Source organism: Manis javanica, chromosome 5, assembly GCF_040802235.1.
Source record: "Manis javanica isolate MJ-LG chromosome 5, MJ_LKY, whole genome shotgun sequence".
In the NCBI taxonomy this organism is placed as follows: domain Eukaryota; kingdom Metazoa; phylum Chordata; class Mammalia; order Pholidota; family Manidae; genus Manis; species Manis javanica.
Genome location: NC_133160.1, coordinates 24,503,739 through 24,528,384, shown reverse-complemented (window position 1 = coordinate 24,528,384; position 24,646 = coordinate 24,503,739). Strand labels below are relative to the sequence as shown.

At 58.1% G+C, this 24,646-nt stretch overlaps 1 protein-coding gene across 3 annotated transcripts in view; it reads right to left on the bottom strand.

Annotated features, from left to right (window-relative positions):
• NOL4L (nucleolar protein 4 like) overlaps positions 1 to 24,646 on the bottom strand; it is a 121,562-nt gene that overhangs the window by 7,620 nt on the left and 89,296 nt on the right. For 2 of the 3 annotated variants that reach the window (XR_005057623.2, XM_037004632.2), the window contains exons 5-10: positions 21,196 to 21,337; positions 5,224 to 5,537; positions 2,767 to 2,952; positions 2,483 to 2,674; positions 2,107 to 2,229; positions 1,484 to 1,685 (exon numbers count right to left, since the gene is read on the bottom strand). Coding sequence is in view for 2 of the 3 variants with exons in the window: in XM_037004632.2 (XP_036860527.1) it covers positions 1,484 to 1,685; positions 2,107 to 2,229; positions 2,483 to 2,674; positions 2,767 to 2,952; positions 5,224 to 5,537; positions 21,196 to 21,337 (1,159 nt within the window). In the remaining variant the exon portion in view is untranslated. The remainder of the gene's footprint in view (positions 1 to 1,483; positions 1,686 to 2,106; positions 2,230 to 2,482; positions 2,675 to 2,766; positions 2,953 to 5,223; positions 5,538 to 21,195; positions 21,338 to 24,646) is intronic. The other variant, XM_037004633.2, reaches the window with a different exon arrangement.

Genomic DNA, 24,646 nt, shown 5'->3' with positions numbered 1-24,646 from the left:
CAACAGGCTCCCCACTCAGCAGGGCTGTCGGGGCTCTTCTTCCTGGGAAGAAAGCAGCCTGCCTGGGACAGCCATTCCACCTCTCACCAGAGCCAGACCCTCTGGCCTCAGCTTCAGGGATTAAGGCCAGGCAGCCTCCTACTTGAGGTTAAGAGGCATTAGGAAGGGATGAGAAATTAAGCCCAGGCAGGAACCTTACAGGAACACGCACATACTTTCTGGTGGGTGGGTGGGTGGAGGGCAAGGTGAGTGTGGAGGGCTTTCTGCGATGGGTAGGGACCAGCCCCTTCCTCACTGCCCAGGAACAATGAGGGGTCTCCTGCAGCCAAGGCCAGGGCCTTAAGCCAAGGCATGTTCAACCAAGACCCAGAATCAGTGTCTCTGGCCTATGAATGGCATCCTCTGACCTGCCCCTCCAGCAGCAACATGGTGTTGCCCGAGCTCTCCTCCCTGTGCCCGCTTGCCTCTCAAGGACCCCCAAGGCACACGGCTCCTGCCTCCTGCCGTCTCTGTGCAGAGCTCACCACAGGGCCAGAGTGCAGCTCACTGCCCTCCTTTGCTTAAAACCTATCACTGGCTCCCACAGCACACAATAAATGCAAGGGCCTGAGATCAGCCCACCATCCCTGTCAGCTCTTGAGGCCCCCAGGCTGTTGTCCACCTGTGAGGCCCCCTCTTCGCCTGCTGCCCCCGAGGCCCACCCCAGCCTCAGTGTGAATGGGCCTGAGGGCTCTACTCCAGTGCCCACTCAGGGCAGCCCCTGATGCCATGGGGAGGTTTGTGTATTTTCAGGGACTGTTTCTCCCTCCAGTACCGGTCTGTGTCCCATCTGCATCACAGTCACCTGGGGAGAGTTGCAAGAAGCACCATGGCTTGACCATCGCCCCAGATGACCTAGATGGGGCTCCGCGGCGCAGGGGCAAGGGCTGAGACCCCACACCAGAGCGCGGGACCCTTATCTCACAAGGAAGGTCATGAGCTGAAGCCTGGAGAGGGAGGGGACCTGCCCAGAGCCATTAGGCAGGCCAGCTGGGCCCAAGCTGAATGACACCAGGCCTAGGCCAAATCCTGGCTCTGCTACCAACTCCCGAGTGACCACCTGAGCCAGTGACCACCCCACTGAACCTTGGCAACCTGGGGTAAAACAGGTGTGGAAAGGATTCAACTCAGGTGCAGAGCAGGGCCTTGGCTGGAACCCAGTGCTCACGGTGGCCTTTGCAGGAGGGGAACCAGAAAGAGGCCCAGCAAGGCAACAAAGCACTGGAGACAGTCTCCTTGGAGGTGAGAAAGGACTGGCAGGCTTTTTGTTTAACCAGCTGAACTTTCCGCACCTTCCAATCGAAGGACTAGCTAAGACTTCAAAATGGGGAAGGACCCTGTGCCAGGAGGGCCTCTGCTTCCCCACCTGCCCCTGCCCCCTGCCCGAGGCTGCGTGCAGATGGAGCTGGGTGCTGGCCAGAGAGCCTGGGTCTCCCCCACTCACCATTACTGTGATTTCCTGTTTGGAGGGAGGCAGAGGGCTGCAGGTTGCTGCCCAAGGCTCCGTAACTGCGGTAGCTGTAGTTGAGGCCCCCGTTGACATAGACGGGGTCCTGGGAGTAGGAGGAGGCTGGCAGTGAGTAGGTGGAGTGGGTGATGGCTGCAGAATCCCTGGAGTGCTGTTTGTCCAGGGCTATGGGCTCGTCCTGCGTGGGGGAAGAGAGGTGCTAGGGAGCCACAGAGCAGCAAGCCCCGCCCACCGTCCTGGCCAGGGTAGATGGAGACTGAGGCCTCCAAGGCCTCAGTGCTGCAGCTGGGACCCACGGGGCTCTGCTCCCTCTGCCCGGTCGCCTTGCCCAGGGCCTCACCCCTCAGCCCACATCTGTGGGGCAGATTTTATCTGTTCCTGGCCCAACTGAAAACACTCTCGGGGACTCTAGGCTCCAGGGGAAGTCCGGAATCCCGAGGTTTGCAGGGCCTTTGGGACTGGGCTCCTCTGACCTTCCCACGGCATCAGGGCTCCAAGCCCCTGTCTGAGGACTGCCCTCCCTGCACTCTCACCCTGGCCACAGGGTCCACAGAGTGACTGCAGAGCCACCCCGGCCACAGCTGGCAGCGAGCAGGTACCTGGGAGGACTGGTAGATCTCCAGGCGCATCCTTTTGGCTGCTTTTCTTGTCTCGCTCTCACAGGCAGCTGCCAGGATGTTTTCTGCCATGGCTGAGGTCAGGTGGGGAGGCGTGGGTCTGGTCTGCAGACAGATGGGGATGGGACTACTGTTTACACAAAGATCCTCCCTCAAGGTAGGTGGCACAGGGAGGGGGTTTGGGCTCTGAGGCCGGTATCTGCAGAGCAGTGCAACCTTTCCCTCAGTTTCCTGCTCTGGAACGGACCACAGTGCCTGAAACCAGGAGTACCCAGAGTGTGGGTGACGTGTCTGGCCAGGGGACACCCAGGGACCCCAGGGGAGTGCCTGGAGGCCAGTGGCCGTGTTGGGGGCTCACCATCTCCATGCCGTTCTTCTTCATGCGACGGCAGGACTTGAGGTACGTGCGGATGCGCTTACGGGCGCGCTCCTGGAATTCGGGGAACTGCCGGCTGCAGGACTCAATGATGGCCTGGATCTTCTCCTTGGGCTGCTTGGAGATGGGCACCATGCGGTCCAGGTTCTCATCCACAAACAGACGCACAAACATCTGTGAGAGACACAGGTCATGGGAAGGGCCGGCCCCACCCCGGCCGGCCTGCTGCCCCCCCAAGTCCCCTGGCCCTGCTGCGCTGCGCTCACGTTGAAGGCCTTGAGGCGCTCAGGGTCCACGCCCTCGGAATCGTTCATCCTGTCATTGTCCTCGTGGTCGTCGTGGTCCTCGTCGTCGTCGTCTGCTGCGGGGGCCCGGCCCACCGTCAGGTCCTCGGGGCAGCCACTGGCCTCCGTCTTGATGGAATCATAGCTCCCTGAGCTGTAGGGTGGGGACTGAGAGAGGACAGGGGCGAGGGTCAAGCCATGGGGGGTTGGGGGCCTCTTATGGTGAGCACGCCTGGCTGCCACACTAGCGACTGCAGCGGGGCCCTAGGCAATCACCTTCCCTCCCTGCTCCCTTCCCCGGTGAGCTGGGGACTGCCATGCTGCCATGCCTTCCCTGAACAGCTGTAGGGGGGCGTCCTGGAGCTGCTGAGTGCAGGGCTTAGGGTTTATTCTAGCAGTGCCCACACCAGGAGCAGCCACATCGTGTGGGGGAAAGGCAGACAGTGAGAAGGTTCCCACCAGTACCCAGCCTCTTCTGATTGTGCTGAGATCTGTCCTGGCTTTGGTGTTTTCCTCCCTGATTCCCAGGGGGCCACAAGCCTGAGCTGACAAGCCAGCTGTCAGGGGTGCAGGGGGAGTGGTGTCGGGGAAGAGGAGCAGATGGGCTGGGAGAAAGAGGGAACCAGCCAAGGCAACAGGTGCACTAGGCCAAATGCATTCCCCAAGCTAGACAGCTGGGCTTCTCCTGTTCCTCTAGAAGTCACCATGAGCCCCATTGCGGAGTGTGAGTGCAGAAAGGGGCAGGGGAGCAGGCCCAGCCCACTAGGCAGTCACCCCATCCTACAGCAAAGAAAGGACCCAGCCCTCTCCTCCCACCCTCCAGCTCCTGCTGGCAAAGCCCCTTCCCCCAACTCTCCTTGGGATGCACATCTACACTTCCTCCTCAACCCGTTTTCACTCTGCATGGCTCAGTTCTCCCTCACCCCCAGCCCCTGCTCTGGGAAGGGTCTCTGATGACCACTGTCATTTGCCTTTTAGGAAGTTTATGCCTTTGTTGAGTCCTGACTTCACTCACTGGAACCCTAACAGTGCCCTGGGGATGCAGGTACTGCCTTCAGAGGTGGACATCCAGCAGGTGGTTGGACCCAGGAAACAACCACACCCTATGACATGGTCAAGTCGTAGCAGGGCGGCAGGGGTGTTCACAGCTCTTGCTGATGAACAAACAGATGAAGGCGGACACTGGCACCTCATCCTGCAATTGCTGCCACCACCAGGCCTCCTGTGACTACACACCAGGCCTCCCTGGACCCATCTCTTGATCTACACATGGACTTTAAAAAGGACAGGGACACCAAGGTCCCCTGCCTCCTACTGGGTTGTTTCAGACTTAGACAAAGTTAAAGGCTCTCTTGGATCCTGAGTAAGTCATATTCCCAAGCTGCTCCTTAGCCAAATCCTCTGCCAGGGTCAGAGGAGACAGAGAAACTATAAGATATGAGCTGTTGGTGGTATTCATGCTCCCATCTCACTTCCTTGGCCCACACATGTGGCCTGAGGCCAAGGTGGCAAACTCCCCCTCTCCAGCTCAGCTCATTACAGACAGCAGCTATGCCTGCTCCTTGGGCCCAGTCAAAGAAGGAAGGCTGTGTTCTACATGGCCTGAGCGCAGACATGCAGTGACAACTGAACACCCATCCATTTGCACAGAGCTATCCCATGAGATGCACCATCAGAGGCAAACACCGGCACCTACCCCACACCTTCTGTAGAAGAGAAACCGGCCCAGGGAGGGGAGGGACCCTGTGCAAGGGCACATGACTGGAGCCCATGGGTATAGGGTTCCAAGAAGACTCCTCTGGGCCCCTGGCCCTGGCAGGAGAAAATGCTCCAAGTGCTGCATTGCACCTCTGTGGGAAAATGCAGGAGAAAATGCTCATGTGCCCAGCGCTGCATTGCACCTCTGTGGGAAACCTCGGAAACCTTGCAGAAGTGTGAGGTCCCAGAAAGCCAGGAGAGTGCCAAATGGTGGGGTCCCCTGCCCACCCTTCCCCAATCCCCACTTGCCCACCAGCCTGGTCAACTGAGTTTCACACATCCACATTCCTGAGGCCTCAAAGGCCTCACCCTTTTTCTGCACCATCTGTAAAGTGGGGACAGGCATGCAGAGTAGCCATCAAATTTGAGGTCTTGGATCTCTATGCCAAATGCAGCCATTTGCTCCTGTTATTCTGTTCTGGGGCTGAGGGGAACAGGCCTCACATCACCCCACCAAGGCAGGGGCCATCCACCCTACTTCACAGATGGGGACACAGTGCAGAGGCATGAGGGCCTTGCTGGAGGTCACACACTGAGTGGTCTCCTATTCCAGAGCCTCCCCAGGAAAATGATGGTAGAGTCGTCATGGTCACCACCCCAACTTGGTGGCCCAACTCGGTCACATACTGTTTCATTTCAGCCTCACAAAACCCTGACACATACAGGAAGAAACAGGCTCACCGCTGAGGTGGGCCGGCAGCCCGCAGCCCCACACACCTCAGGGGTGGTCTTCACCCCGTACTTGACGCGGCTCCGCAGTCCATCCGAGCTGCAGCCGTCCGAGGGGTAGGAAGGTGTGCCCAGTGCTGTGCCCTGCGGGAGCTTGTCGCACAGGTTGATGGGCTGATCCTCGGCGGTGGCGGTGAAGTCCATGGGGGCCACAGTGCCGTTGCCGTTCATCTCGGGGAAGGAGGGGTCACCCTGTGTGCTGCTTGATGTGGATGGGTTCAGGGTGGAGGAGCCGTTGCCACTGCCACTCTCGGAGGAGGAATCGTCTGGAACAAGAGGCTTGGGTGTGAGGCCCCGCCGGGCAGCTAGTGTCCCCTAAGGCTGCAGGGGGAATCATGGCCACAGCCGCCACAGGGTGTGCTTGCCCATGTTGTTTTCATGAGCGCCTCTGGGCAGGGGTGAGCACCGCTGTCCTCCTTAGAGAGGCTCCAAGAGGCCAGTCGTGCTCCACCCTGAAGTGGGGGCGGCCCCGGAATGTGCAGGGTGTGGTGGTCTCCTGCACTCCTCACTGACAAATGCCACATCCAGGCTCAAGGCAGGCTCAGCTTCAAGGGCCTGGGAGTGAGTGGTCGCAGCCTCAAGTCTGACCAGCTTGCTACATGCCAGAGGTCCCTAGACACCCCAGAGTCTGCTTGGGGCCAGGCCAGTAACCCCTCTTCCTCCAGCTCACCACTGCCTTGCCCCTGCACACCCACTCTTCATCCCCCAACAGGCATCCAAATTTCTCCTTCCTCTGCCCGAGGAGGGCCAGATGCCTGCCTCCATTTGACATCCACAGGTACCACCTTCTTCCAGCAAGCAGGCTCAGCCCAATCCTGGCAGTCTATGCACAGACACAGCGCCCCACAGATGGGGCCTCTGTGCATGGCCCTGTGGACTTGGGCACCTGCGCGAGGGCTGCATAATCTGGGGTCCACATACCCTGCACCTTAATGGGCCATCCCTGCTTTCCCGAGGTGACAGCCCAACAAATCTCTGCCCAGGGCGCCCCCTGCTGCGGAGAGCGCAGCACTGCCTGGGGGATCCGGAAGGACAAACTTTAATGGGCTAGTAGATATTTTCAGATAAATTCCAGGCCCTGTGACCCCACCAAGCCCCGGCCTCCTGCTTGACCAGCTGAGACGGCATAGGCCGAAGCTACTCCCAAGCTCCCAGGGTCACTGTCAGGTGAGTACCGCGTGGTTGGCTGCGGCGCCCAGGTGCTGGCGGCTCTGCACTTGCACCCAGAGTGGGTGGGGGGGGGGGTGCAGCCACAATGAGCCCAGACCACGACCCGGGCCGCTCCTTTCCTCAGGCCAGGGTCGCGCAGGACCCACCCCCACCCTTCGAGCTGGAAGATTATGAAGATTTAGTCCCTGGTCCTGGGCCTTGGGCACGCGCACCTCTGGAGCGTCCCCATGGCGACCGAGCGGCTCTAGTGCCCCAACCAATTGCTGGCTTCCCGGCTGCCCGGGGGCGGGGCCGGGTTGCCCATCAAGCAGCCGGGGCCCTGGGCAGAGGGGGATGGGAAAGGCCTCGGTGCAGCGGTACCCCTCCCCCTCGGCTGCGCAGGTCCCCTGGGCCAGGCTGCCCGTCCTCCTCCTCCTCCTCCTCCTCCGGGCAGCCACTGCTCCCTCCGCTCTCCAGGACAGATCCAGGCTCTGTTCAAAGCCGCCTCACAGCTCCCCCCTTGCTCAGCTACACCCTAGAATCCCCAGGCCAACGGCCCTGCTACCTCTGGAACCTCACTGCCGTCCCCTTCTCCTCTATCACGGATGGGTTGGTTTGCTCTGGACAGCACCTCTAGCAACCAACCTAGACGTTTGTGAAATGAATAAATTACCCGGCAATATTTACTGAGCACCTACTGCATGCTGCCCCATTCCACTCCTGGAAACAAAGTAGTGACTACAGCAGAGGGGGCAGCCCTCCTGGAGGACAGCTGTGCCTTACTGGAGCACAAGGAAAGTGAGCTTGGCTAAATGCCTGCCAACCTGCCCAACCACACCCATTCCTCCACTACCCCTCCTGCCTCCTCTCCAGCCTGCCCTCTCCAGCTCCCCCTGGGGCCCACCCCTGTCTCCACCCCACCCTGTTCCAGCCCCGGCCTAATCATCGCTCTGTTCCATAAGCTTTCCGTTCCCACAGCCCACTGCTGAGTAAGAGTCCAGGACCTGCCCAGTGTGTTCTCAGTCCCATGACCTCTGCACCCTCCCCCAAACCCAGGTCCCTTTACACTGGCCCCAGCGGGGCTCTACTGTCTGCCTGCCAGGTTGCTTCCAGAGCAGTAAATTTCAACCAACCTTCAAGGCCTGGCTCAGTGCTGCCTCCTTAGGGCGGCCCGCCTTCCTCTTTTGTCCTGAGGAGGAAGGTACAGCCCCGACCCCTGCTTGGTGCCCAGCCCTCCTGGGGATGCTTCATGCCTCCTTTACCTGGCACAGGATCAGTCCTGAGAGCTGCCCACCTCTCAGAGCAGGGCCTGTTGCCAAAGAAGCCCCAACACCCAAGGTTTGGGAGCCTTTGCTTGAGCCGAGGAGCTGGAAGGCAAGGATGGATACCCATACTGGCTGATCATCTGGGTTCCTAAGAACTCTGGCAGATGCCGGTTCTTCACCCACCTTGCAGGTATGATTTCACATGCTGGCACCCTCCCCAACAGGCAACTTGCTTGACCTTGGAGGGCCTCATCTTCACTCTCTGGAAGGAAGGGTTGCTAGGAGGGTCAATGGGCAACATGCCTGCCACATGGTGAGCCAAGTGTCACTGTGCCAGCACGGCCATCAGGCCCACGGCCTCCTGCAGTGCCACACCCTGCAGGGGCCTGGAGATAGCACCCCAACCACCAGTTTCCTGACCAGGTTTTATCCTGGGAAGACGGTCCCCCCTGCCTTGTGCCTCCCCAGACTGAAGCATGCAGGAGACTCAGGCACTTGCAGCCCCTCCCAGCTCAGAAGCCCTGGGCAGCAGCCCAGACTCGTGAGCTGCCAGCACCCCCCAGGACTGTGCACCTGGGCTGCCTAGCCAGGGAGCCACACGGACTGGCTCCAATGGTAGCACCTCCCCACCCCCACTACTCAGATGTCACTCAGTCTAGGAAGGGAAGTGGGTGGGCAAATGGGACCATGAGACATCAGGAGCCTGGCCTTGTGTGGCCAAAAGTCTAGAAGAAACTGGAAATCTGCACCATTATGTAAATATTCAGATTTTAAAATAATGGTGACTTACATCGTTTACATTTTGAAAAACCTTGACAGATAAATTAAAAAACAAAACATGGTCTATTCATGCAATGGAATATTAGTCAGCCATAAAAAGGAATGAAGTGCTGACACATGCTACAAGAGGGATTGTGCTAAGTGTGGTAAGCCAGACATCATGACAGGACACAGTGAATGAGTCCACTTACACACAACATCTAGAATAGGTACATTCACAGAGACAAAGTATGTTAGGGGTTACCAGGGGCTTGCGGGGGAGGGTAGGGGTGGGAGTTTACTGCTTCACGGACAGAGTTTCTGTTTAGGATGATGAAAACTCTTTGGGATATAATGGTGCTGGCTGCACAACATTGTCCATGTACTTAATGCTGCTGAGCTGTACTCTTAAAAATGGCTAAAATGGCAATGTTTATGTCATAGTATTTACCATGAAAAATCCCCCCAAACAGAACCAAAGCCTTGAGCAAGCCAGTGGCCCCAGTTCACAAGCTCTGTTTGCTCCCACCCCATTCACCCCGGGGCAGAGCCTCTCCTGCCTCCACACCGCACCAGGGCAGCTCAGCCACACACACAATGCCCACATCAGGGGGACAGAAGAGTCCCAAGAGCCTGAGCCCCCAGGCTTGCTGCTCAGCCTGCAGCTAACCAACCACCTGCCCGCACAGCCTACTCAAGAGCCCCAGCTCACGGGGCTGCCTACGACTCAGGTCTGCTTTTTGCCAACTAGGGAGGCCAGACTGCCGAGGGGCTGTGGAGTGCATGGACATGGCTTGAAGATGCCACTTCACCTCCTTGAGTTTCCTTTCAAAATGGGTGTCATGCCAGTAAAACAGGGCTTTTAAGGTACACACAATACCCGGTATAGAGTAGTCACTAAAAAAAAGCTGGTTCCCTGCACCCCACACTTCCTCACTCGTAATGCACCTACTTACCACACATTTCATTCCTGGACTGGAATGTGGGCTTCTGGGGGCCCCTCAGAACCCAGCCTGGAGCCAGACCTGAGGGGGGCGGGAGGGAGATGGCAGTGCCTGGAAGACGCCGTCCTGCCCTCATCCCTTTCTTCCTTGAACACTGTGTTGTCAGGCCCACATGGGGCACTGGGGTGGTCACTGTCCTAGTGAGCAAGAACTCAAACCTGAGGGTCCTAGAGGAGACAGGGTTCCGAAAGGAGTGCTGCGAGCTCTCTGGCCCTTGATTCATTGATTCATGCTCCCCCTCTTCTGGGAAGCCCTCTCTGACTGCAGAGCCCCTTCTCTGCAGGACTCTTCCAATGAGGGTGTGACTAGAGTCAGCACTGTGTGGGAGGGAGAATGGGATGGAAGGCTTTTGGGAAGAAGTAGCCCATGGAGGAAGCCGCAAAGAACAACACTTAGAAGGCCTTGGGGTGAGCACCGAAGTCCCCTTGGCCCACAGGGGCAGAGGTGCTGCTCGGGCAGCTGCACCTGTCCACTGGCACATGCCCTCACCACAGCCCCATGGACTCAGTTCGAACTCCCAAGGGGAAGCCAGGCTTCCCTCCCAAGGGCACACTAGGCCTCTGGCAGCCCCTGGCTGTCACCCCACTCGCTGTGCTCTGCCCCTTTGCATTTGCTGTTCCCTCTCCTCACAACACTGTCCCCAGCTCTCTGGTGCATTCCCTCCCATCCAGTGCTCAGCTTAAAGGTCACCTTCTCAGAAAGACCTGTCCCTGCCCAGCCCCCTGTGCCAGTCTGACATACGGACCCCTTTGCCCCGCCCCCACTTCAGCCGGTATGCTGCCCTAGCTCTTGGGCGGGCTGGGGCCAGGTTGTTCCCACCTCTCCAGACACCACACCGCTCCCTCTGGCAAGAGCACTCGGTCTTCCAAAGCAAGCACATGCCCCAGGCAGCCCGCACAGCCCATCACAGCAATCGGGGAGAAGCATCTGACCAAGCTAGACCCACGCAGGGCGGTCCTGGGGCTTTTGCTGAAATGATTGGGAAGAAGTGCTCTCTCCCAAGGGGCTGCTGAGTCCTCTCAGCAGGGAGACCCACACCTGGAAGGCAGGGCTGCCAGGCCGGTACGGACAGATCCCCCAAAATCCACCTGTGCCTAAAGCCAAACAAGGCCCTAAACTTTTTGATTATGAGTGCCATTAATTTGCTTCCTGCTGAAGCTAGTTGGAGGCAGGCTTGCATCACGTGTGTCTGGTTTGGTCTCTGAGCAATCCCCGGTCCTCCCCCTGGGAGGGACCCAGGGACGCAGCTCAAGCCAGGCTCTTTCCTCACTGTGGCCCGCCACAGACAGCACCCAGGCCCATCCCTCTGGCTCCGCCCTGAAAGGGCTGGCAGGCGTAGGGCAGGCCGGCTCCCCCCGTGCCCAGCACAGCACCCAGCCTAGGGAGTGGCCGGCCCGTCATGAAGAAAGAAGGAACAGGGAGAAACCTCAGCATCCCAGGCTGAGGCAAGCTGGGTCCCGAACCATTCCTAATTCTTTTCTCCTCCAAACCTTCCCCAAAAAATGTGATTTAAGGGAGACATGGACATGCACCCAAACCCATGCCTGCCCCAGTGGGGCCTCTCTGTCTCCGACCTTGGGCACAGCCCGCCTCCTTGGCTCCTTATCTGCAGCCAGGGAGTTGCCGCTGACGCCCTCTTGAGTGCTGATGCTTTATGACCCTGTGAAAGCACCCAGCTGGCCCCTTGGGCACCAAGGGCCTGGCACATTGGTGGAGCAGTGGGCCTTCAGGGGTGTAGGCCTGCAGCCACGAGCCTCTCTGGGTAGGTACAAGTTCTGGGTAAGCCCACAGCAGACCCAAAGCTGGATGTGACCCCGTAGCCTCTACCTGGTTCTCATCGGCTGCTGTGCCAGGGCGCCCCTCCAGGATGGCTTCCCAGCCCGAGGCCAGCCTGCTGGAGCCCAGAACACTGCCAGCAGGACAAGACTGCCCCCAACCTGTGGGCTGTATGAGTGACAGCGGGCAAGGCGCGCTGAGGCTGCAGGGAGGGGAGCACACCCCTCTGAACACTTCCGGAAGACCGGGCTGCCTGGCGCTGGCGAAGGCTGACTCCTGACCTGGGCAGAACCTGGGCAGGATGCAGAGCCCGCCACCTGTGCTCCGAATGCCCACGGGCAGGAAAGGCCTGTGGGCCCATCTATTTGATGTGGGGCAATGTGCTGCTATTCAAAGGCGGGAATTAGTGATGAATGGGGAAAATTGTTCCTCCCTCTGTCCCGTCTCCAGAAGGAGACAAAAACCCCTTTTACCTCAGCAAACAATGCCCTTATGTGGGCGCCAGCGCCCCGCAGCCCACACAAGCCTGACTCTGTGCGAGCCGCCAATCGCCACACCGGGCTCTGGGGCCACAGCCAGCGGCACCCTCTCCCAGTGGGTGACCCATGCTGGCTCCCAAGGCGGGAAGAACTGCCATCCCTGGGGCCGCAGCCGGGCACATGGCCACGCCGGCCCAGCATGCCCAGGGCAGGCTGCCTTCTCCTGCCAGAGGTGGGGCTGCTGGAGGCAGCGCTCCCTCCTTCGTGGGCTTCCACCACAGCAGCAGCCAGGCAGGGGAGAGGAGGGGGCATCAATAATTCACACACAAAAAGAGATGAGTTGCAGGGAGGAGGAGGGGAGGGTGGAGCACTGGAGCCAGTGGCCCCACCAAGGGCCGAGGGCCGGGGAGGTGTGGGCACCAGGGCGGGCCTCCACTCCACTGGTGTCCACAGGGTCCCCCTTCCACCTCCCCAGCCACTGTGGCCTTGGGCTGCAGGTGGCGGGGGCGGGGGCGGAGTACTGAGCCTGCTCTGAATCTGGGGCATGCACCTCACCAGGGTTGGCCCCTGCCTCCTTTGATGAAGGCCAGTGGCTTGGGCGGTGTTTACATGATGCATAGTTCCCAGGAGCACCAGGCTCCTGGCAGGCTACCCTGCTCTTCCGGAAGGAAGGGGGAGAGCCCTGGGGTCAAACAGGGGTCGCCAAGAAGTTGGGTGAGGCAGTCCCCTGGGATCCCCCCATCCTAGGTGATGGGGCCGCAGTGGCTGCCTGCCCCACAGTCTGGCCTTTAGGCCCTGGTTGTCCGCCTAGCTGTCCTCCTGAGAACCCCCTACATCCTGTGGTTCGCACGCCGGCCATTCCCCATGCGGGCTCTCCTCTTACCAGCCCAGGGAGACGGGCACCTCTATTTCACAACACCCACCTTCTTGCTGACCTTTTGTGACATCCCTTAAGCGGGTACAGCACCTGGGGCCCTCAGAGGCTAGAGCAGGGCTGTTCAGTAGGAACGGAATGCGAGCCACCTGGGCAATTTCCAATTTTCCAATTTTCTAGTAGCCACATTAAAAAAAAGTGAAAAGAAACAGGTGGAATGAATTTTAATAATCTACTTTATTTTACCTGATCCAAAATATTACCAACAAGTAATCAATACTGTTAAAATTGAGATATTTTACATTGTGTTAAAATTAAAAGACTTTACATCTTTTTCATACTAAGTCTCTGAAACTGAATTTTACACACACAGTACACCTCGATTTGCATGAGCCCTTTCAGCAGCTGCCTGTGGCTGCTGTATCAGCGAGCACAGACCTACATTTTCAAGATTTTCCCAGTAGGGTCCTTGGGGTTACGACCCCTACAGAGGTGCCTGAGCCACAGATGAGAGCAGGTCTCGGGGCAGTGGTCTGAACAGGGCTAGCTCGGGGAACTGGGGACAGCACAGCCTGGAGTTAGGAGGTGGACACCGAGTGGGAGGAGCCAGGCATACACACTGCGCCCAACTGAGCAATCAGGCACCCAGGGGGAAGTCACTGGCCATCACACAGCAAGTACGGAAGAGCCAAGATGGGCCTGGTGCTGCCTGACTCCCCAAAGCACCCATCCTTAGTGCTCTGTCGTCTCTAGGCCTTGGTTTAGTTTGTCATCTGTACACAGGACAGCCCCCTCACCCCTGCCACTGTGCTGCTGCCTGCTGCCCCTCTCCTAATACACACTGGCAAACATGCCCAGGGACTCTTCCCAATACAGCCTGCCTTGGTCTGTGTCTTCCCTGGCTTGACATTCTTCCTGGTCCCACCTCTAGGCCAAGCAGAGGCAGTGAGAAAGCAACACTACTTCAGTGTGCAAAGCTCGAGCTGAGATGCCCATGGCACTGTCCTCCCCACCCCCACCCACCCCCAAACAAATCATTTGTCCTGAGAGCAAACAGAGCCACTCAGGCAACCATTGTGTGAGTGATTTGCGGGGCAGGGCCCTGGCCCCAGAGCCTGCGTGCATGTGTGTGGTGCCTCAGGGCCCCTGGCAGGCCCTCCATCAGCCCTCCCGGAACCTAGACTGGGTTCGGTGCATCCCAGTCCTTAGGTCAGGGTGATGACGCCAATGTGGCCCCGGTCACTTCCTGGTTCCTGGGAGAGTCGCTCTCGGACAGGCTCAGAGTGGTGATGTCGTTCCTGCACCCACCCCGCCCCAGGCCTCCTCTCCAGCACAGCAGGACCCGCCTCACAGAGGGTCAGCAGGAAGTTAGGTCTAATGTCCTGGGTGGGGAGCAGTAGGGAGGGGCGGGGCTCGGGCTCCCGACTGCCCAGGCTAATCTTCCAGGTGTGTCTCTTCCTCCCTGTCTGAGCTGGTGAACTTCACCTCCTTGGGCACTGGACACTCTCCTGCTCCCAAGGTCCTCACGGGCGTCTGGGGCCTGCACAAGGCCAGGGCTGTGCCAGGATAAAGGGGCCTCTTGGTGCCGTCTCCCAGCCTCTCCCACCCGGGGTGGCCCAGGGCCAGGACAGCCCAGCATTGTCTGCCTCCTGCAGCCCAGCTGATGATGGACACTTTCCTGTGACCTGGGACTGCCCGGGTGGCCCACAGCCAATCCCCGGAAGGGCTTGGGCCCCAGTTCTCTGCTCTGAGGAGGAGGGGAGGGCAGGAGGCCATCCGGTGTGGATGTTTGGAGCCTTGAATAGAGGCAAACAGCTCTTGTTCTAGAAGCAGGAGCTATGTGACCTATAGACAGAGAATGAGGTCTGGACCCAATTTCCAGCCTCACCTCAGACAAGCAGGGTTAGGTGGGTAGACAGGGCTAAGATCAGCAGGTGTGGGGGAGAGAAGGCTCCGTTTAAAGCCCACTGCAGGAAAAGTCCCTCAGAAGCCATCTGAGGGAGCCATCTATGGCAAAGGGGCCACAGTGCTCCCTTAACGTGACAGTGCCCAGGGTGGATGCCCACCAGAAGTGCCAGGTCCATAGGGAGCCACCTGCAACAGGCCTTGGAGCTCCAACTCCAGGGTGGCCCTTGAGAAGGTGAGCACCATTCACAAAGCACACTAGAAATGCCCAAAGCTCAGGGCAATGGGAGAAACTGACTGAGCCAGCCTGGCCTGGCCCCAAGCCCCACTCCTTCCCCACAGAATATCCTCCTGCCGTGCCCCAGCAAGGGCAGCTTCCACCACTTGCCAAGATTGCTCCTGTGGTATCTGTCCTCAGTGCCCAGCACAGAGGCTGGCACACTGGACCTAAGTTGCTCCCCAGGAGCCTTTTCCCTGGATAGGAGAACTAACTCGCAGCCACCCAGCAGTGTGGGAGCTGGGGACTGGGGTTTGCCAGATCAAGCAGCAGGGTCCTGGGGAACTCGGGAGATGTGAGGACAAGCCCTCTCAGCCCAGCTCCCATGCCAAAGTTAGGCTCCCGGGGGCTGGGAACAGGGGCCAGGTGCACAAATGTGATTTGGTAATGAAAACTGTGGTCAGAGCCCCACAAGGCTCAGCGGGTAGAGGGAACAGGAGAGACCTGATTGGATGAGGAGACAGGACTGGACCAAGTAGGGCTGGTGAAGAGGCCCGAGGATCCAGGGGGAGGGAGGAGGAGGACTACTTAGTCTTTCAAGGGAGGGCCCTGACCCACCTACAGCCCCCAGCCTGTGTGTGTGCCCGCTGCCATGGCCCCTGGCCCCTGGCCCTTCAGCAAAGCCTCTGCTCCCTCCTGGCCACCTAAGAGAAGGCCATCCTGTAACCACCTGCCAAGCGTTCCCCTAAGCCGGGTGTGCTAAGCCCTGTCTGTTCACCATCCAATCCTTGTCCCACCATCGCAAGGGAGTGATTTGCCCCAGGCCCTTCAGCAAGAAGGGACCCACTCGGGAGATCCACAGCAGACTGCTAGGAGCCGCCTGCAGGGAGCCACATCCAGTGGAGACCCCAGGACCACAGCGAGGGCCCCACCTCTTGCTCCTCCCAGAGCCCTTGTATGCCAGACCCTCACCAGACAGCCGGCCTGCCTGCGCCCTCCCTGCCCCATCTCTCCTGGCTGGAGCTTGGGGACACAGGCAGCTGCTGGAGACATGTGACCAAAGAAACCCCCAACCCTGGCACTCAGCATCTTCCTCCCTGCCCAGCCTCCTCCTGACAGGCAGCCTAAACTTCCCATGCCTCAGAGGTCCTTTCCACCTGTCTTCAATGTCACATCAAATGCAGCTTTCCCTGCGCTGTGTCTGCCACTAACTACTCAACAGAGGACACCTGGGCCCCTACAGGGGCTTTGGTCTAAAGGACGCTCCCTGTGGCACTGTGTGTAATAGCTAAAAAGGGGGACTTTAAAGTCCTTCCCCACGAGTGGCCCACACACTGGCCCCAGAGTCAGGGAGACCCCTGTGGCTGCTGGTGGTCTGGGCAGGCTGCTCCTCTGGCGGGAGATGAAGTTTCCTCCTCTGTAGAGAAGGGACAGTCACAGCTCTGAGCTCACAGGTCACAGCCCGCCTGTCACCATCTCAGGGACTAAGCCCAGGGGACTCAGGAATGGGGCTTCCAGTCACTGAGATGACTGGACAAGCTCTAAAAATGCCACATCACTGTAGAATATGAAAACAAAACAAAACAAAACAGCAGTCCACACACAGACACAGAGAAGTGACTGGTGGTTACCAGAGGGGAGGGGCTGGGGGAGGTGCAGTGGGGGGAGGGGGATAAAGGGACAACAATTCACAGTCACAATATAAGTTGATCACAGGGACTGTTGAGCCACTGTGATGTACATCTGAAACCAAGATTGTATATTAATGACATTGTAATAAAAATAAAATGCCACATCATTGATGCAGAGGCAAATGGCATTACTAAGAAAAAAAGGTAGCTGCAATACTATCTGATCACCACCTTTTTTAAAGAAAACAAGACTTTCATTACATGCACAGAAAAGACAGAAAAATATGCCCCAAACATTCATATTTTTAATTTTCCATTTTTGACCCCTTTTTTCCCCTAAATTTTCTACAATGAAAGTAATTCTTGTAAAATAAAGGGAAAAATAAGGTACATGTCTACAGACACACACCTCCTGCCCTCGTGGAGCCTACAGCCCGGCAAGGATCCCGAGGACTGTGTGCCTGTCTCCAAACTGCAGACTTGTCTGTCCCAGGCAGGCACCGGGCTTATCAACCTCGAAGCCATCAACAAGGGTGGTGATATTAGCAGGCAGGACTGATAGAGAGCCGAAGGCTGAGACCCTCAATGCCTTGGTCCAGCCTCAAGGCCCCACAGTGGGCCCAGCGGGGAGGCTCCCAGACCGTCTAAGGAATCCTGCCACCACGTCCCCTAAGGGTCCAGTGGGTCCCAAAGATCTGAGGCTGGAGGAGCGGTCTCATTTGAGGGGCCCCACACAAGAGGTCCCAAATACTCCAGAACACCACACAGCCCCTGCCCAACAACCCCATGGCCCTGCAGGAAGACCCCAAAGGAGGACGGAAGCAGGACCCTCGGCTCCCCGCTGGCGCTGGCTTCCTGTCTGCCCAGGAGGTGAGTAATGTCCGCTCCCCACCCCCATCCATCCCTTCTGGAGGCCAGGCCTCACATTTTCCGTTCAGGAAGGGGCAGAGCAAGAGGCCTGGTGAAGCACATTGGGGAAAATGCAAGGAGTGGGGTCCTCGCCAGGCCCGCCAGCCATGGTGCAGACTGTGACCTGGCTACTTATCTGACGTTCGGGCACCCTGCTGGCCCATCTGCCTGTGTGCATGTCCTCATCCACTTTTTCATTCACTCACTCATCTAGCAGACCCTTCCCCCACACCGGCTCTGTGTCAGGCCCTGTGCTGGGTGCTGGAGTCTTCTTAGCTCTCAGGGTGCCTATGGGATCTGGGGAAGAGATGGCATTGAACATATCCCATTGACGGGGTATAATTCTAGACTGATTTGCTGTTTGGTCCCAAGTCAACGCCAGATCCCAGTGCCTTTGGATGAAATCTCAACATTGGCTTCTCTGAGGTGTCCTCTGTCTACCCCCAAAAAGCAGCCCCCAGACCACAGTGTTTTTCCAGGCACCTATGATGTGCACCAAGCTTTGCACTCAAAGCAAAGTCGAAAGCCTCAGCAGGTACTGTGCACGGACAGGAGGCCACGGTGGAGCAGCTGGATGACTCTGGGCCCCAGGAAGCCGCAGCCAAAGGAGTGAGGCAGGAGGCTGCCTCTGGTTCCCAGACTCCCCACCCATCTTCTGGGGAACCGTACACACGGCCCACGCCCACCAAAGAAGAAAGAGGAGGGCAGCTTGGCACCTGCTCCTGACTCTGGTCAGATCGCCCAGACTCTCTCCCTGATCCTCCGCGTTTCCCCCGTGAACCAGGGTGAGAGCGACGTGCTGTAACCCCCATGAGGAAGCACAAGTGAATGGTGCCTCTGGCCAGGTATGCGCTGCTGTGATTTCAGGGCAGCAGGAACAGGACCCATAGAAGAGATCTGCAAGGGGAGGCCTGCAGGCACCATCAGGCCCGATGAGGTGCTTGGAGGGAACCTACAGCCCCGCTGCAGGACAAGCACACTCCCATTCCCAACAAAGGAGTGACATCAGAGACGAGCGCCAGAGGGCGAGGGCTGCCATGCCCTTAACTCATTCCTGGTCTCAGACTGGCACCTGCCCTGCCAAGGCCCAGCCTTCATCTGCCTTTGTTAACACTTGAAAAGGAAGGAGGAAAAGGAGGAGATGGAGGAAGAGGAGGGCCCCAACACATCCACCAACAGGTGTGAAGGCAGCTGTCTGGCTTCCTGACGTGCTTCTGGGCTGCATTAGCTGCCAGCAGGGATGGGATGCTCCTGGTACAGCCTTGGGAATCTCCACACCTTCTGGCTAAGGGCAAAGCCCCAGGTGCTCAGATTGGGGAATGTCCTCAAGAACAAAGAACCCAACTTGTCCCCAAAAAGGGGTGGACCTCTGAGTGGTGTGCTGGGGGAAGATATCAATAAATGATTGTTCCTTTATTCACTCAGGCAACAAATATTAAACAGACTTCTATAATGTGCCAAGCACACAAAGGGAGTCACTGAGGATAGAGCCGAGAGCAAGATCAACACAGTCCCTACCTCAGAGCTCACAGTGGGGACCTCAGACATCATCTTCCCAACTTGCCACTTCCAGGGAGGACCGAGGACCAGAGACCACACATTAAGCCACTGCAGAGGGCTGTGGCTAGGTACGGAGTTTAGGACCAACCAGAGCCACTGCTGCCTGGCCTGTCTGGACCCCAGTCCTTCAATAACAGGGTACATGAGAACACCCTGCAGCCCCAGATGGTCTTGCATCTGACTTACTGATGGGAGTGGAGTCTCAGCGTATGTCTGCACTGTTAGCACCTTTAGAGAGACGGCTGCTGGCTGCATGCCACTCTGGGTGCTGGACAGGACTCCTGGCCAGGTCTGTGCCCAGCCAAAGCCCTTTGGGAACCCACTTCTCTGGATAGACACACCAGTGACCAACAGATTGAGGACCAGAAGGGGCAGCAGAGACCAGACCAGCCAGCTGGGCCTTCTCAAGGCCTGAGACTCCCTGCACTGGGTCTAAGTCAGCCTCTGGCCAGCACATCAGCCCAGTCTCCAGACACAGCCTCTGATTAAGTAATTAAATTGATGTTATCACGGACACCACCATCCTCCCTGCCTCCAGCTCTGGCTGCCCGCCCTCATAAACACTCATGTACTGTCAGCAGGCCAGCCTGCCTCCGCCCCTACACCCATGGCTAGGAGGGGCCTAGGCACCAGAAGGTGGGGAGACATGCGTGATCACACCCAGGTCGGCTCCCCTGCTGAGCTCCATGGCACCAGCTGTAGGACATGTTGACCCCACCAGCTCTTTGCTTCATCTTCGTGATCAGCCAAGCCCCCAGGGGGTGGGGCAACTGATGCTGAGGAAGCCCCATGACCCCATAGAAACATTCACTTCTGCTACCTGAGCCTGGAGGCCCCCAAATCATCAAGTTTCCTGGGAAGTGTTTCAAATAGGTATCAGACCCCCAAAAGGTGGTTGTGAGCAACAATAACAAGACTTTTTCAAGCATGAATTTGGGGGGATCATGGCCCCATTTAGTCCCACTACACTGGGTTAAGAGAACATTCTGGATTCTTCCTGGGAAGGTATAACCGACGCCCTTGGCTGAGCTCTGCTGGTGTGGCTTTGGGTGTGGCCCTCAGTAGGCTCAGATGAGAAGGGAGATCAGTTGCTGGACACTTCTCGCAGCCCCAAGGCCCCCAGAGGCATATGGTTGCCCCTGACCTGCATCCCCGCCCCAGGGAACACTGGGAGCCAGCGCTGGTCTGGGAGGCTTGCAGCATGAGGGGGTCCTGCTAACCTCACGGGGCATCAAGGCACAAAAGCCTTTTCTTTCCCACCAGCCTTGCACCCCAGTCCTTACAGAACCACCCCTGGGCTCCCCAGCCCCTGGCCCAGCCATCCCAGCTGCCTCTAGGCTAGGTTTCCTCCCAGACAAAGACAGATTCAAGCCTGAGTCCTGCAAGGGCAGTTGGGAGGCAGGCGCTGGTTCTGCCATGGAGACGAACTTTGACCCAAACCGCAAGGCTCCTACCCCTTATTTACTCTTTAAGGCTAACCCGTTTCAGAGTTAACATTACACCCCTTTTTAAACCTACACCTCCCTCCTGCATTCCAGACCCTGACCTTCAACCCCTCCTAATTGCTGGCTCTACACCCCAGTTCTCTGACGTCCAGCTCAAGCTCATCCCCCTGCCGCCAATCAGCTCCACCCTGGAAATCAGAGCCTGGCCAGGGACCCTCTGACCACAGATGCCACCCAAGGCCCACAGCTGCATGTAACTGAGGCAGGCATTGGAGCCCCAGAGCCCAGCCCTGTTGAGGCTCCCTGGGGGACTCTGGAGGAGACCACTGGGATCTGACTGTGCACCCCACTTCTCCCACCCCAAGAAGGAGCCTCTGCTCCAAAGGAAGCCGAAGGAGGCTGCCCAGTGGGCCCTGGAGGACAGTGGGGGCCAAGGCTGGGGAAGAGGCTAGCAGCAATTCAGCCAGGCCACATCTCATCCCAAGGGGCTGGGGGCACACAGTGGACAAGTGCACTGCCTGCTTGCACACAAGGTGACCGGCAGGGACCCTGTCCTACAGCCTAATGTCGAGCCACAGAAACCCAGCTCTTGTCTTCTCTGCTGGGCATCTGGACTGTCCTGAGTCAGGCACACTGTTAACCTTCTAGACTTGAATTGTGATGACTTTTAAATCCATATCCAATCATCTTGTAAGCATGAGGGCAAACAAACAGGCACGATGCAGCTCCAGTCCCCGAGAGCTCAGTGCATTTGCCTTCGGGAGGACCTGCTCACCCTGGAAGCAGGCTCAGGCATCAGGGCCCACAGAGATACCGAGAACTCTACGGGCAGCTGCAAACCTGGGCCTGGCCCCCCCAGAGGCCCCAGCCCAGATTCCGTCACCCCTGATATTCCTAGGTCCCTGCAGTTGGGCGCAGTCCATCCCCCACTGGCCGCCAAGGGACACTCACCATCCTCTTGGCTGTGGAGGTTCTGTGGGCTCCGCATCCTCTCGTCCTGGCTGGGACTCAGGCTGGAGGCCAGGTGTGGGTCAGCTGACATCCATGTGGAGTCATTCATATCAAAATCTTCACTGCTCACAGAAGTTTCATCCTGATCAGGGACAAAGAAGGTAGGCGTTCAATGGGGACACTCTCTCTGCAGCCCAGAGGCAGCATTCTGGGTGAACCCCAGGGCCCAGGGCATTTGGAAGTGCCCAAAGGCCACAGGGAGCCCCAAACCCTGCAGTAGGGGCCAGCTGCTCTCCCTGGCCCCCTATGGAAGTGACTCGGCCTCTGGTTCCTGTCGGAAGCTGGGGCTGAGGACCGCGCAGTCTGTAATTGAAGACAATTATGAGGTCTTGCATCCTGTAGGGGCGGATAGCAGGGCCTGGCTCTTACCCTTGTGAGGCAAGGTTGAAACAAGTGCTGTAAACAAGGGCCACGGCTCCCTGCTCCCTGCCCACAGCCCACAGCCTGGGTTAGAGGGCTCACTGCGCACATGCCCAGGCAGCCAGGAGTGGGTAGCAGGACTTGGCGGGCACTGCCGAGGCCAAGCTCATCACCACCCCCAGGCCTGCTGCCCTGACTCTGTGGAGCATGCATGGAATTCCTGTCTCCCACTCCCCCAGCCCAGAGGACATTTCTGTCTTCATCCTTCCTAACCTTTGCTGTGCTTCAAAGATATGCTCTTGGGTGGCTTCCAGAGCTGAAAAGGCCAGCCCCAGAAGCGTGGAGAAGGAAGGGGGTGGGGCAGGCAAGGGGATCAGACCGCAAAGGGGGTTTGGCTAGAGGGCCTGGGGGGCCTCCAGGGCCTTCCAAACAGCCGGATGGCCTGCTGGAGAGGACCACACCGCCTTCCCTCCCCTCACTGGCTTCAGTGAGTCCCTGGCCAGTCATCCGGGAACCCCCGGGGTGGGGCCCCTTCAATCCAGCCCTCCAGCAGGGAGGGACCCCACCTCCTCCTTTGGGCCCAGCCTCTTTCGGGAGCAGCAAGCAACTGTGTTTGGGAGCTGGCTGTAAATCGCAAGGAAGATGACCCCACAGCTCCCACACCCTGGAGCTCTGGCTTTGCCCCCTCCTCTTTCCTGTCCAGCAAGATACAATGGCCTCTGTGGGCTCCCAGTAAGGACCTCTGGCAAAACACCCCCACCCCCAAAGGCCTCCCCTCCAGGGCCCCCTTACAGAGGTGTCTTTATAGTGAGCAAAACACACTTTGGTCTGAACTTTCTTTGGAGCCCGTCCCTGAGGCAGGCGCTTCTGCTCTCCAAGAGCCAGGGAGCCCCTGCGGATTGTCCCCCACCCCTCCCCACCACGCCCGCTGGCAGGGAGTTTCCTGGAATTTACAGCTTCTGTGCAGCATGAGTGTGTACCCTCTGCGGCTGAATCTGGAAGACACGAGCTGGGCCATGCTACCAGCTCTGCCCAGCTCAGGGGTCCCCCTGAGGCACAGCTGGAATCTCGGGGGACAGAGACCACGTGTCCTCTCTGTGCACACACGCACATGCACTCGTTCTGCCGTCCCTCCCACAGGCTGCCCTGCTCCTTATACACAAGCACATCCACCCAGTCTCCCTGCGTGAAACACGCTCACTCACATCGCCTCAGACTGTGTTCTCACACCTGGAGGGACACACACACATTCAAAAGGCTCTCTCTGCACAAAGAGTACAAAGAGACAACGAAACCCTCCCCTGTGCACAGATGGAACCCCAGCATGAGCCAGGAGGCAGGCAGGGCAGGGCCGGACCCTTGGAAGCCACCCAGGCTCTGGGAGCCAGGTACAGGGGCATCCTCTCTAGGGCCCTGTGCTCCTTCCTGGCTGCCCAGGGGACACTGTGCTCAGGGTATGACCTGAAGTCATGGCTGAAGAGGAAGGCCCTCTCCTGGCTCTTGGGTATTGTTGAAACACTCATGCCCTAAGACACCAAGTATTCTAGTAACATCTGGAAGCACCACCTGACCAAAATGCTCCATCCATTCATTCAGTGAGTATTTACTGAGCTTCATTGAACCCCCTACTATGAGCCAACACCTTCCCAGATGCTGGGAAATTCAGCTGTGGCCAGTACAAGGGGGCCTTCCTGGTGCTTACTGTCCAGTGGGGGAGATAGAAAATCAGCAGAAAAACACAGAACACTAGTGGTGATGAAGGCTACAAAGCAAAAAAAAGCGAGAAGGAGGGCAGAGGGACCTGCAGGGCTGTGTATGCCAGGTGACCAGGTGGCACTGGTCTGGGAGCATGAGAGCAGAGGCCTGCAGGAAGGCTGCTGCATGGAGGGCTACACGGGGAGCCTTGTGAGTACCAGCGTATGCTGGTGGGTTTGAGGAGCAGGCACGAGGCTGATGTGGCCGGGGTGGGTGAGGTCTGGGCAGAGGAGCCACACAGGAGTACCCCCTCCCCAGGTGCACAGAGCCCGGGCAGGGCTGTCTCCAGCTCCGGGGAAGGCTGTGGATGACAGCTCCACTGAGCACACAGGGTTCTCACTGGGGAGCAGAAGAAAGCAGGACCACGGGTAAAGCACTGAAGGCTTCCACACTCTAGACTTACTCGGCCAAGTTTAAAACACTGACAGTGGCCAATGTTCATCCCGCACCAAGTGCTCCCCTTGGATTGTGTCATTTCACCCTCACACAAGCCCATCAGGTAGGTACCCACATCAGCCCCATTCTACCAATGAGAAATTGAGGCGCCAAGGGGTTAAGGCGCTTGCCCAAGGTCATGAGCTAACAAGTGGCAGAGCCAGATGTGTGCCAACACACCCTCTTTCCAGCCTCCACGCCTCTGCTCCAGCTGTCCCTGTCTCCTGGAATGTCATGCTACTGCAGCACTCCACAATCCAAATTCCAAATGCACCCCCCTCGCTGCCCTCACGGTCAATTCCAGCCCAGTCTGCTCTGCTCCTCTCTTAAGACAGTCTATACCAGTAGCCCAGCAGTTCAGCACATGCCCCTCAGCTGTAGCATGTCAACACACTGCAGGTCTCTGCCCTGCCTTTCCCCCAGAAACCCTTAAGTCCTTCCAAGAGTGGGGACCCAACCTGGATGTTCCTTGGACCCCCGACAAGGCCAGTGAGACCCATAAAATTGGCTGAATTGCCTGGCATGATGTTGGTGTTTAATGAGCATGTGGAATTAGTCTGACAATTAAGGACTCGGCCCCCTGCACACAGTCCTTGAATGGAGACAATATGAAACCTGGACTCCGGCTGGGGGGCTGGTGGCAGCAAGCTGCCTTACGATGCTCCCTCCTGCAGCTGCCAGCCACCCCACTCAGAGCCTCTGGTTTCTCTGGCTCAGACTGCTTAACTGCCCACCAAAATGACCCCCCTCCACCACTCCCTGCCCTGCCAAGTTCAATTAGGGAGAGGTGGGCTAAATCTTACATTGACATTGCAATTACCTGGTAACTAAAAGCATCCAG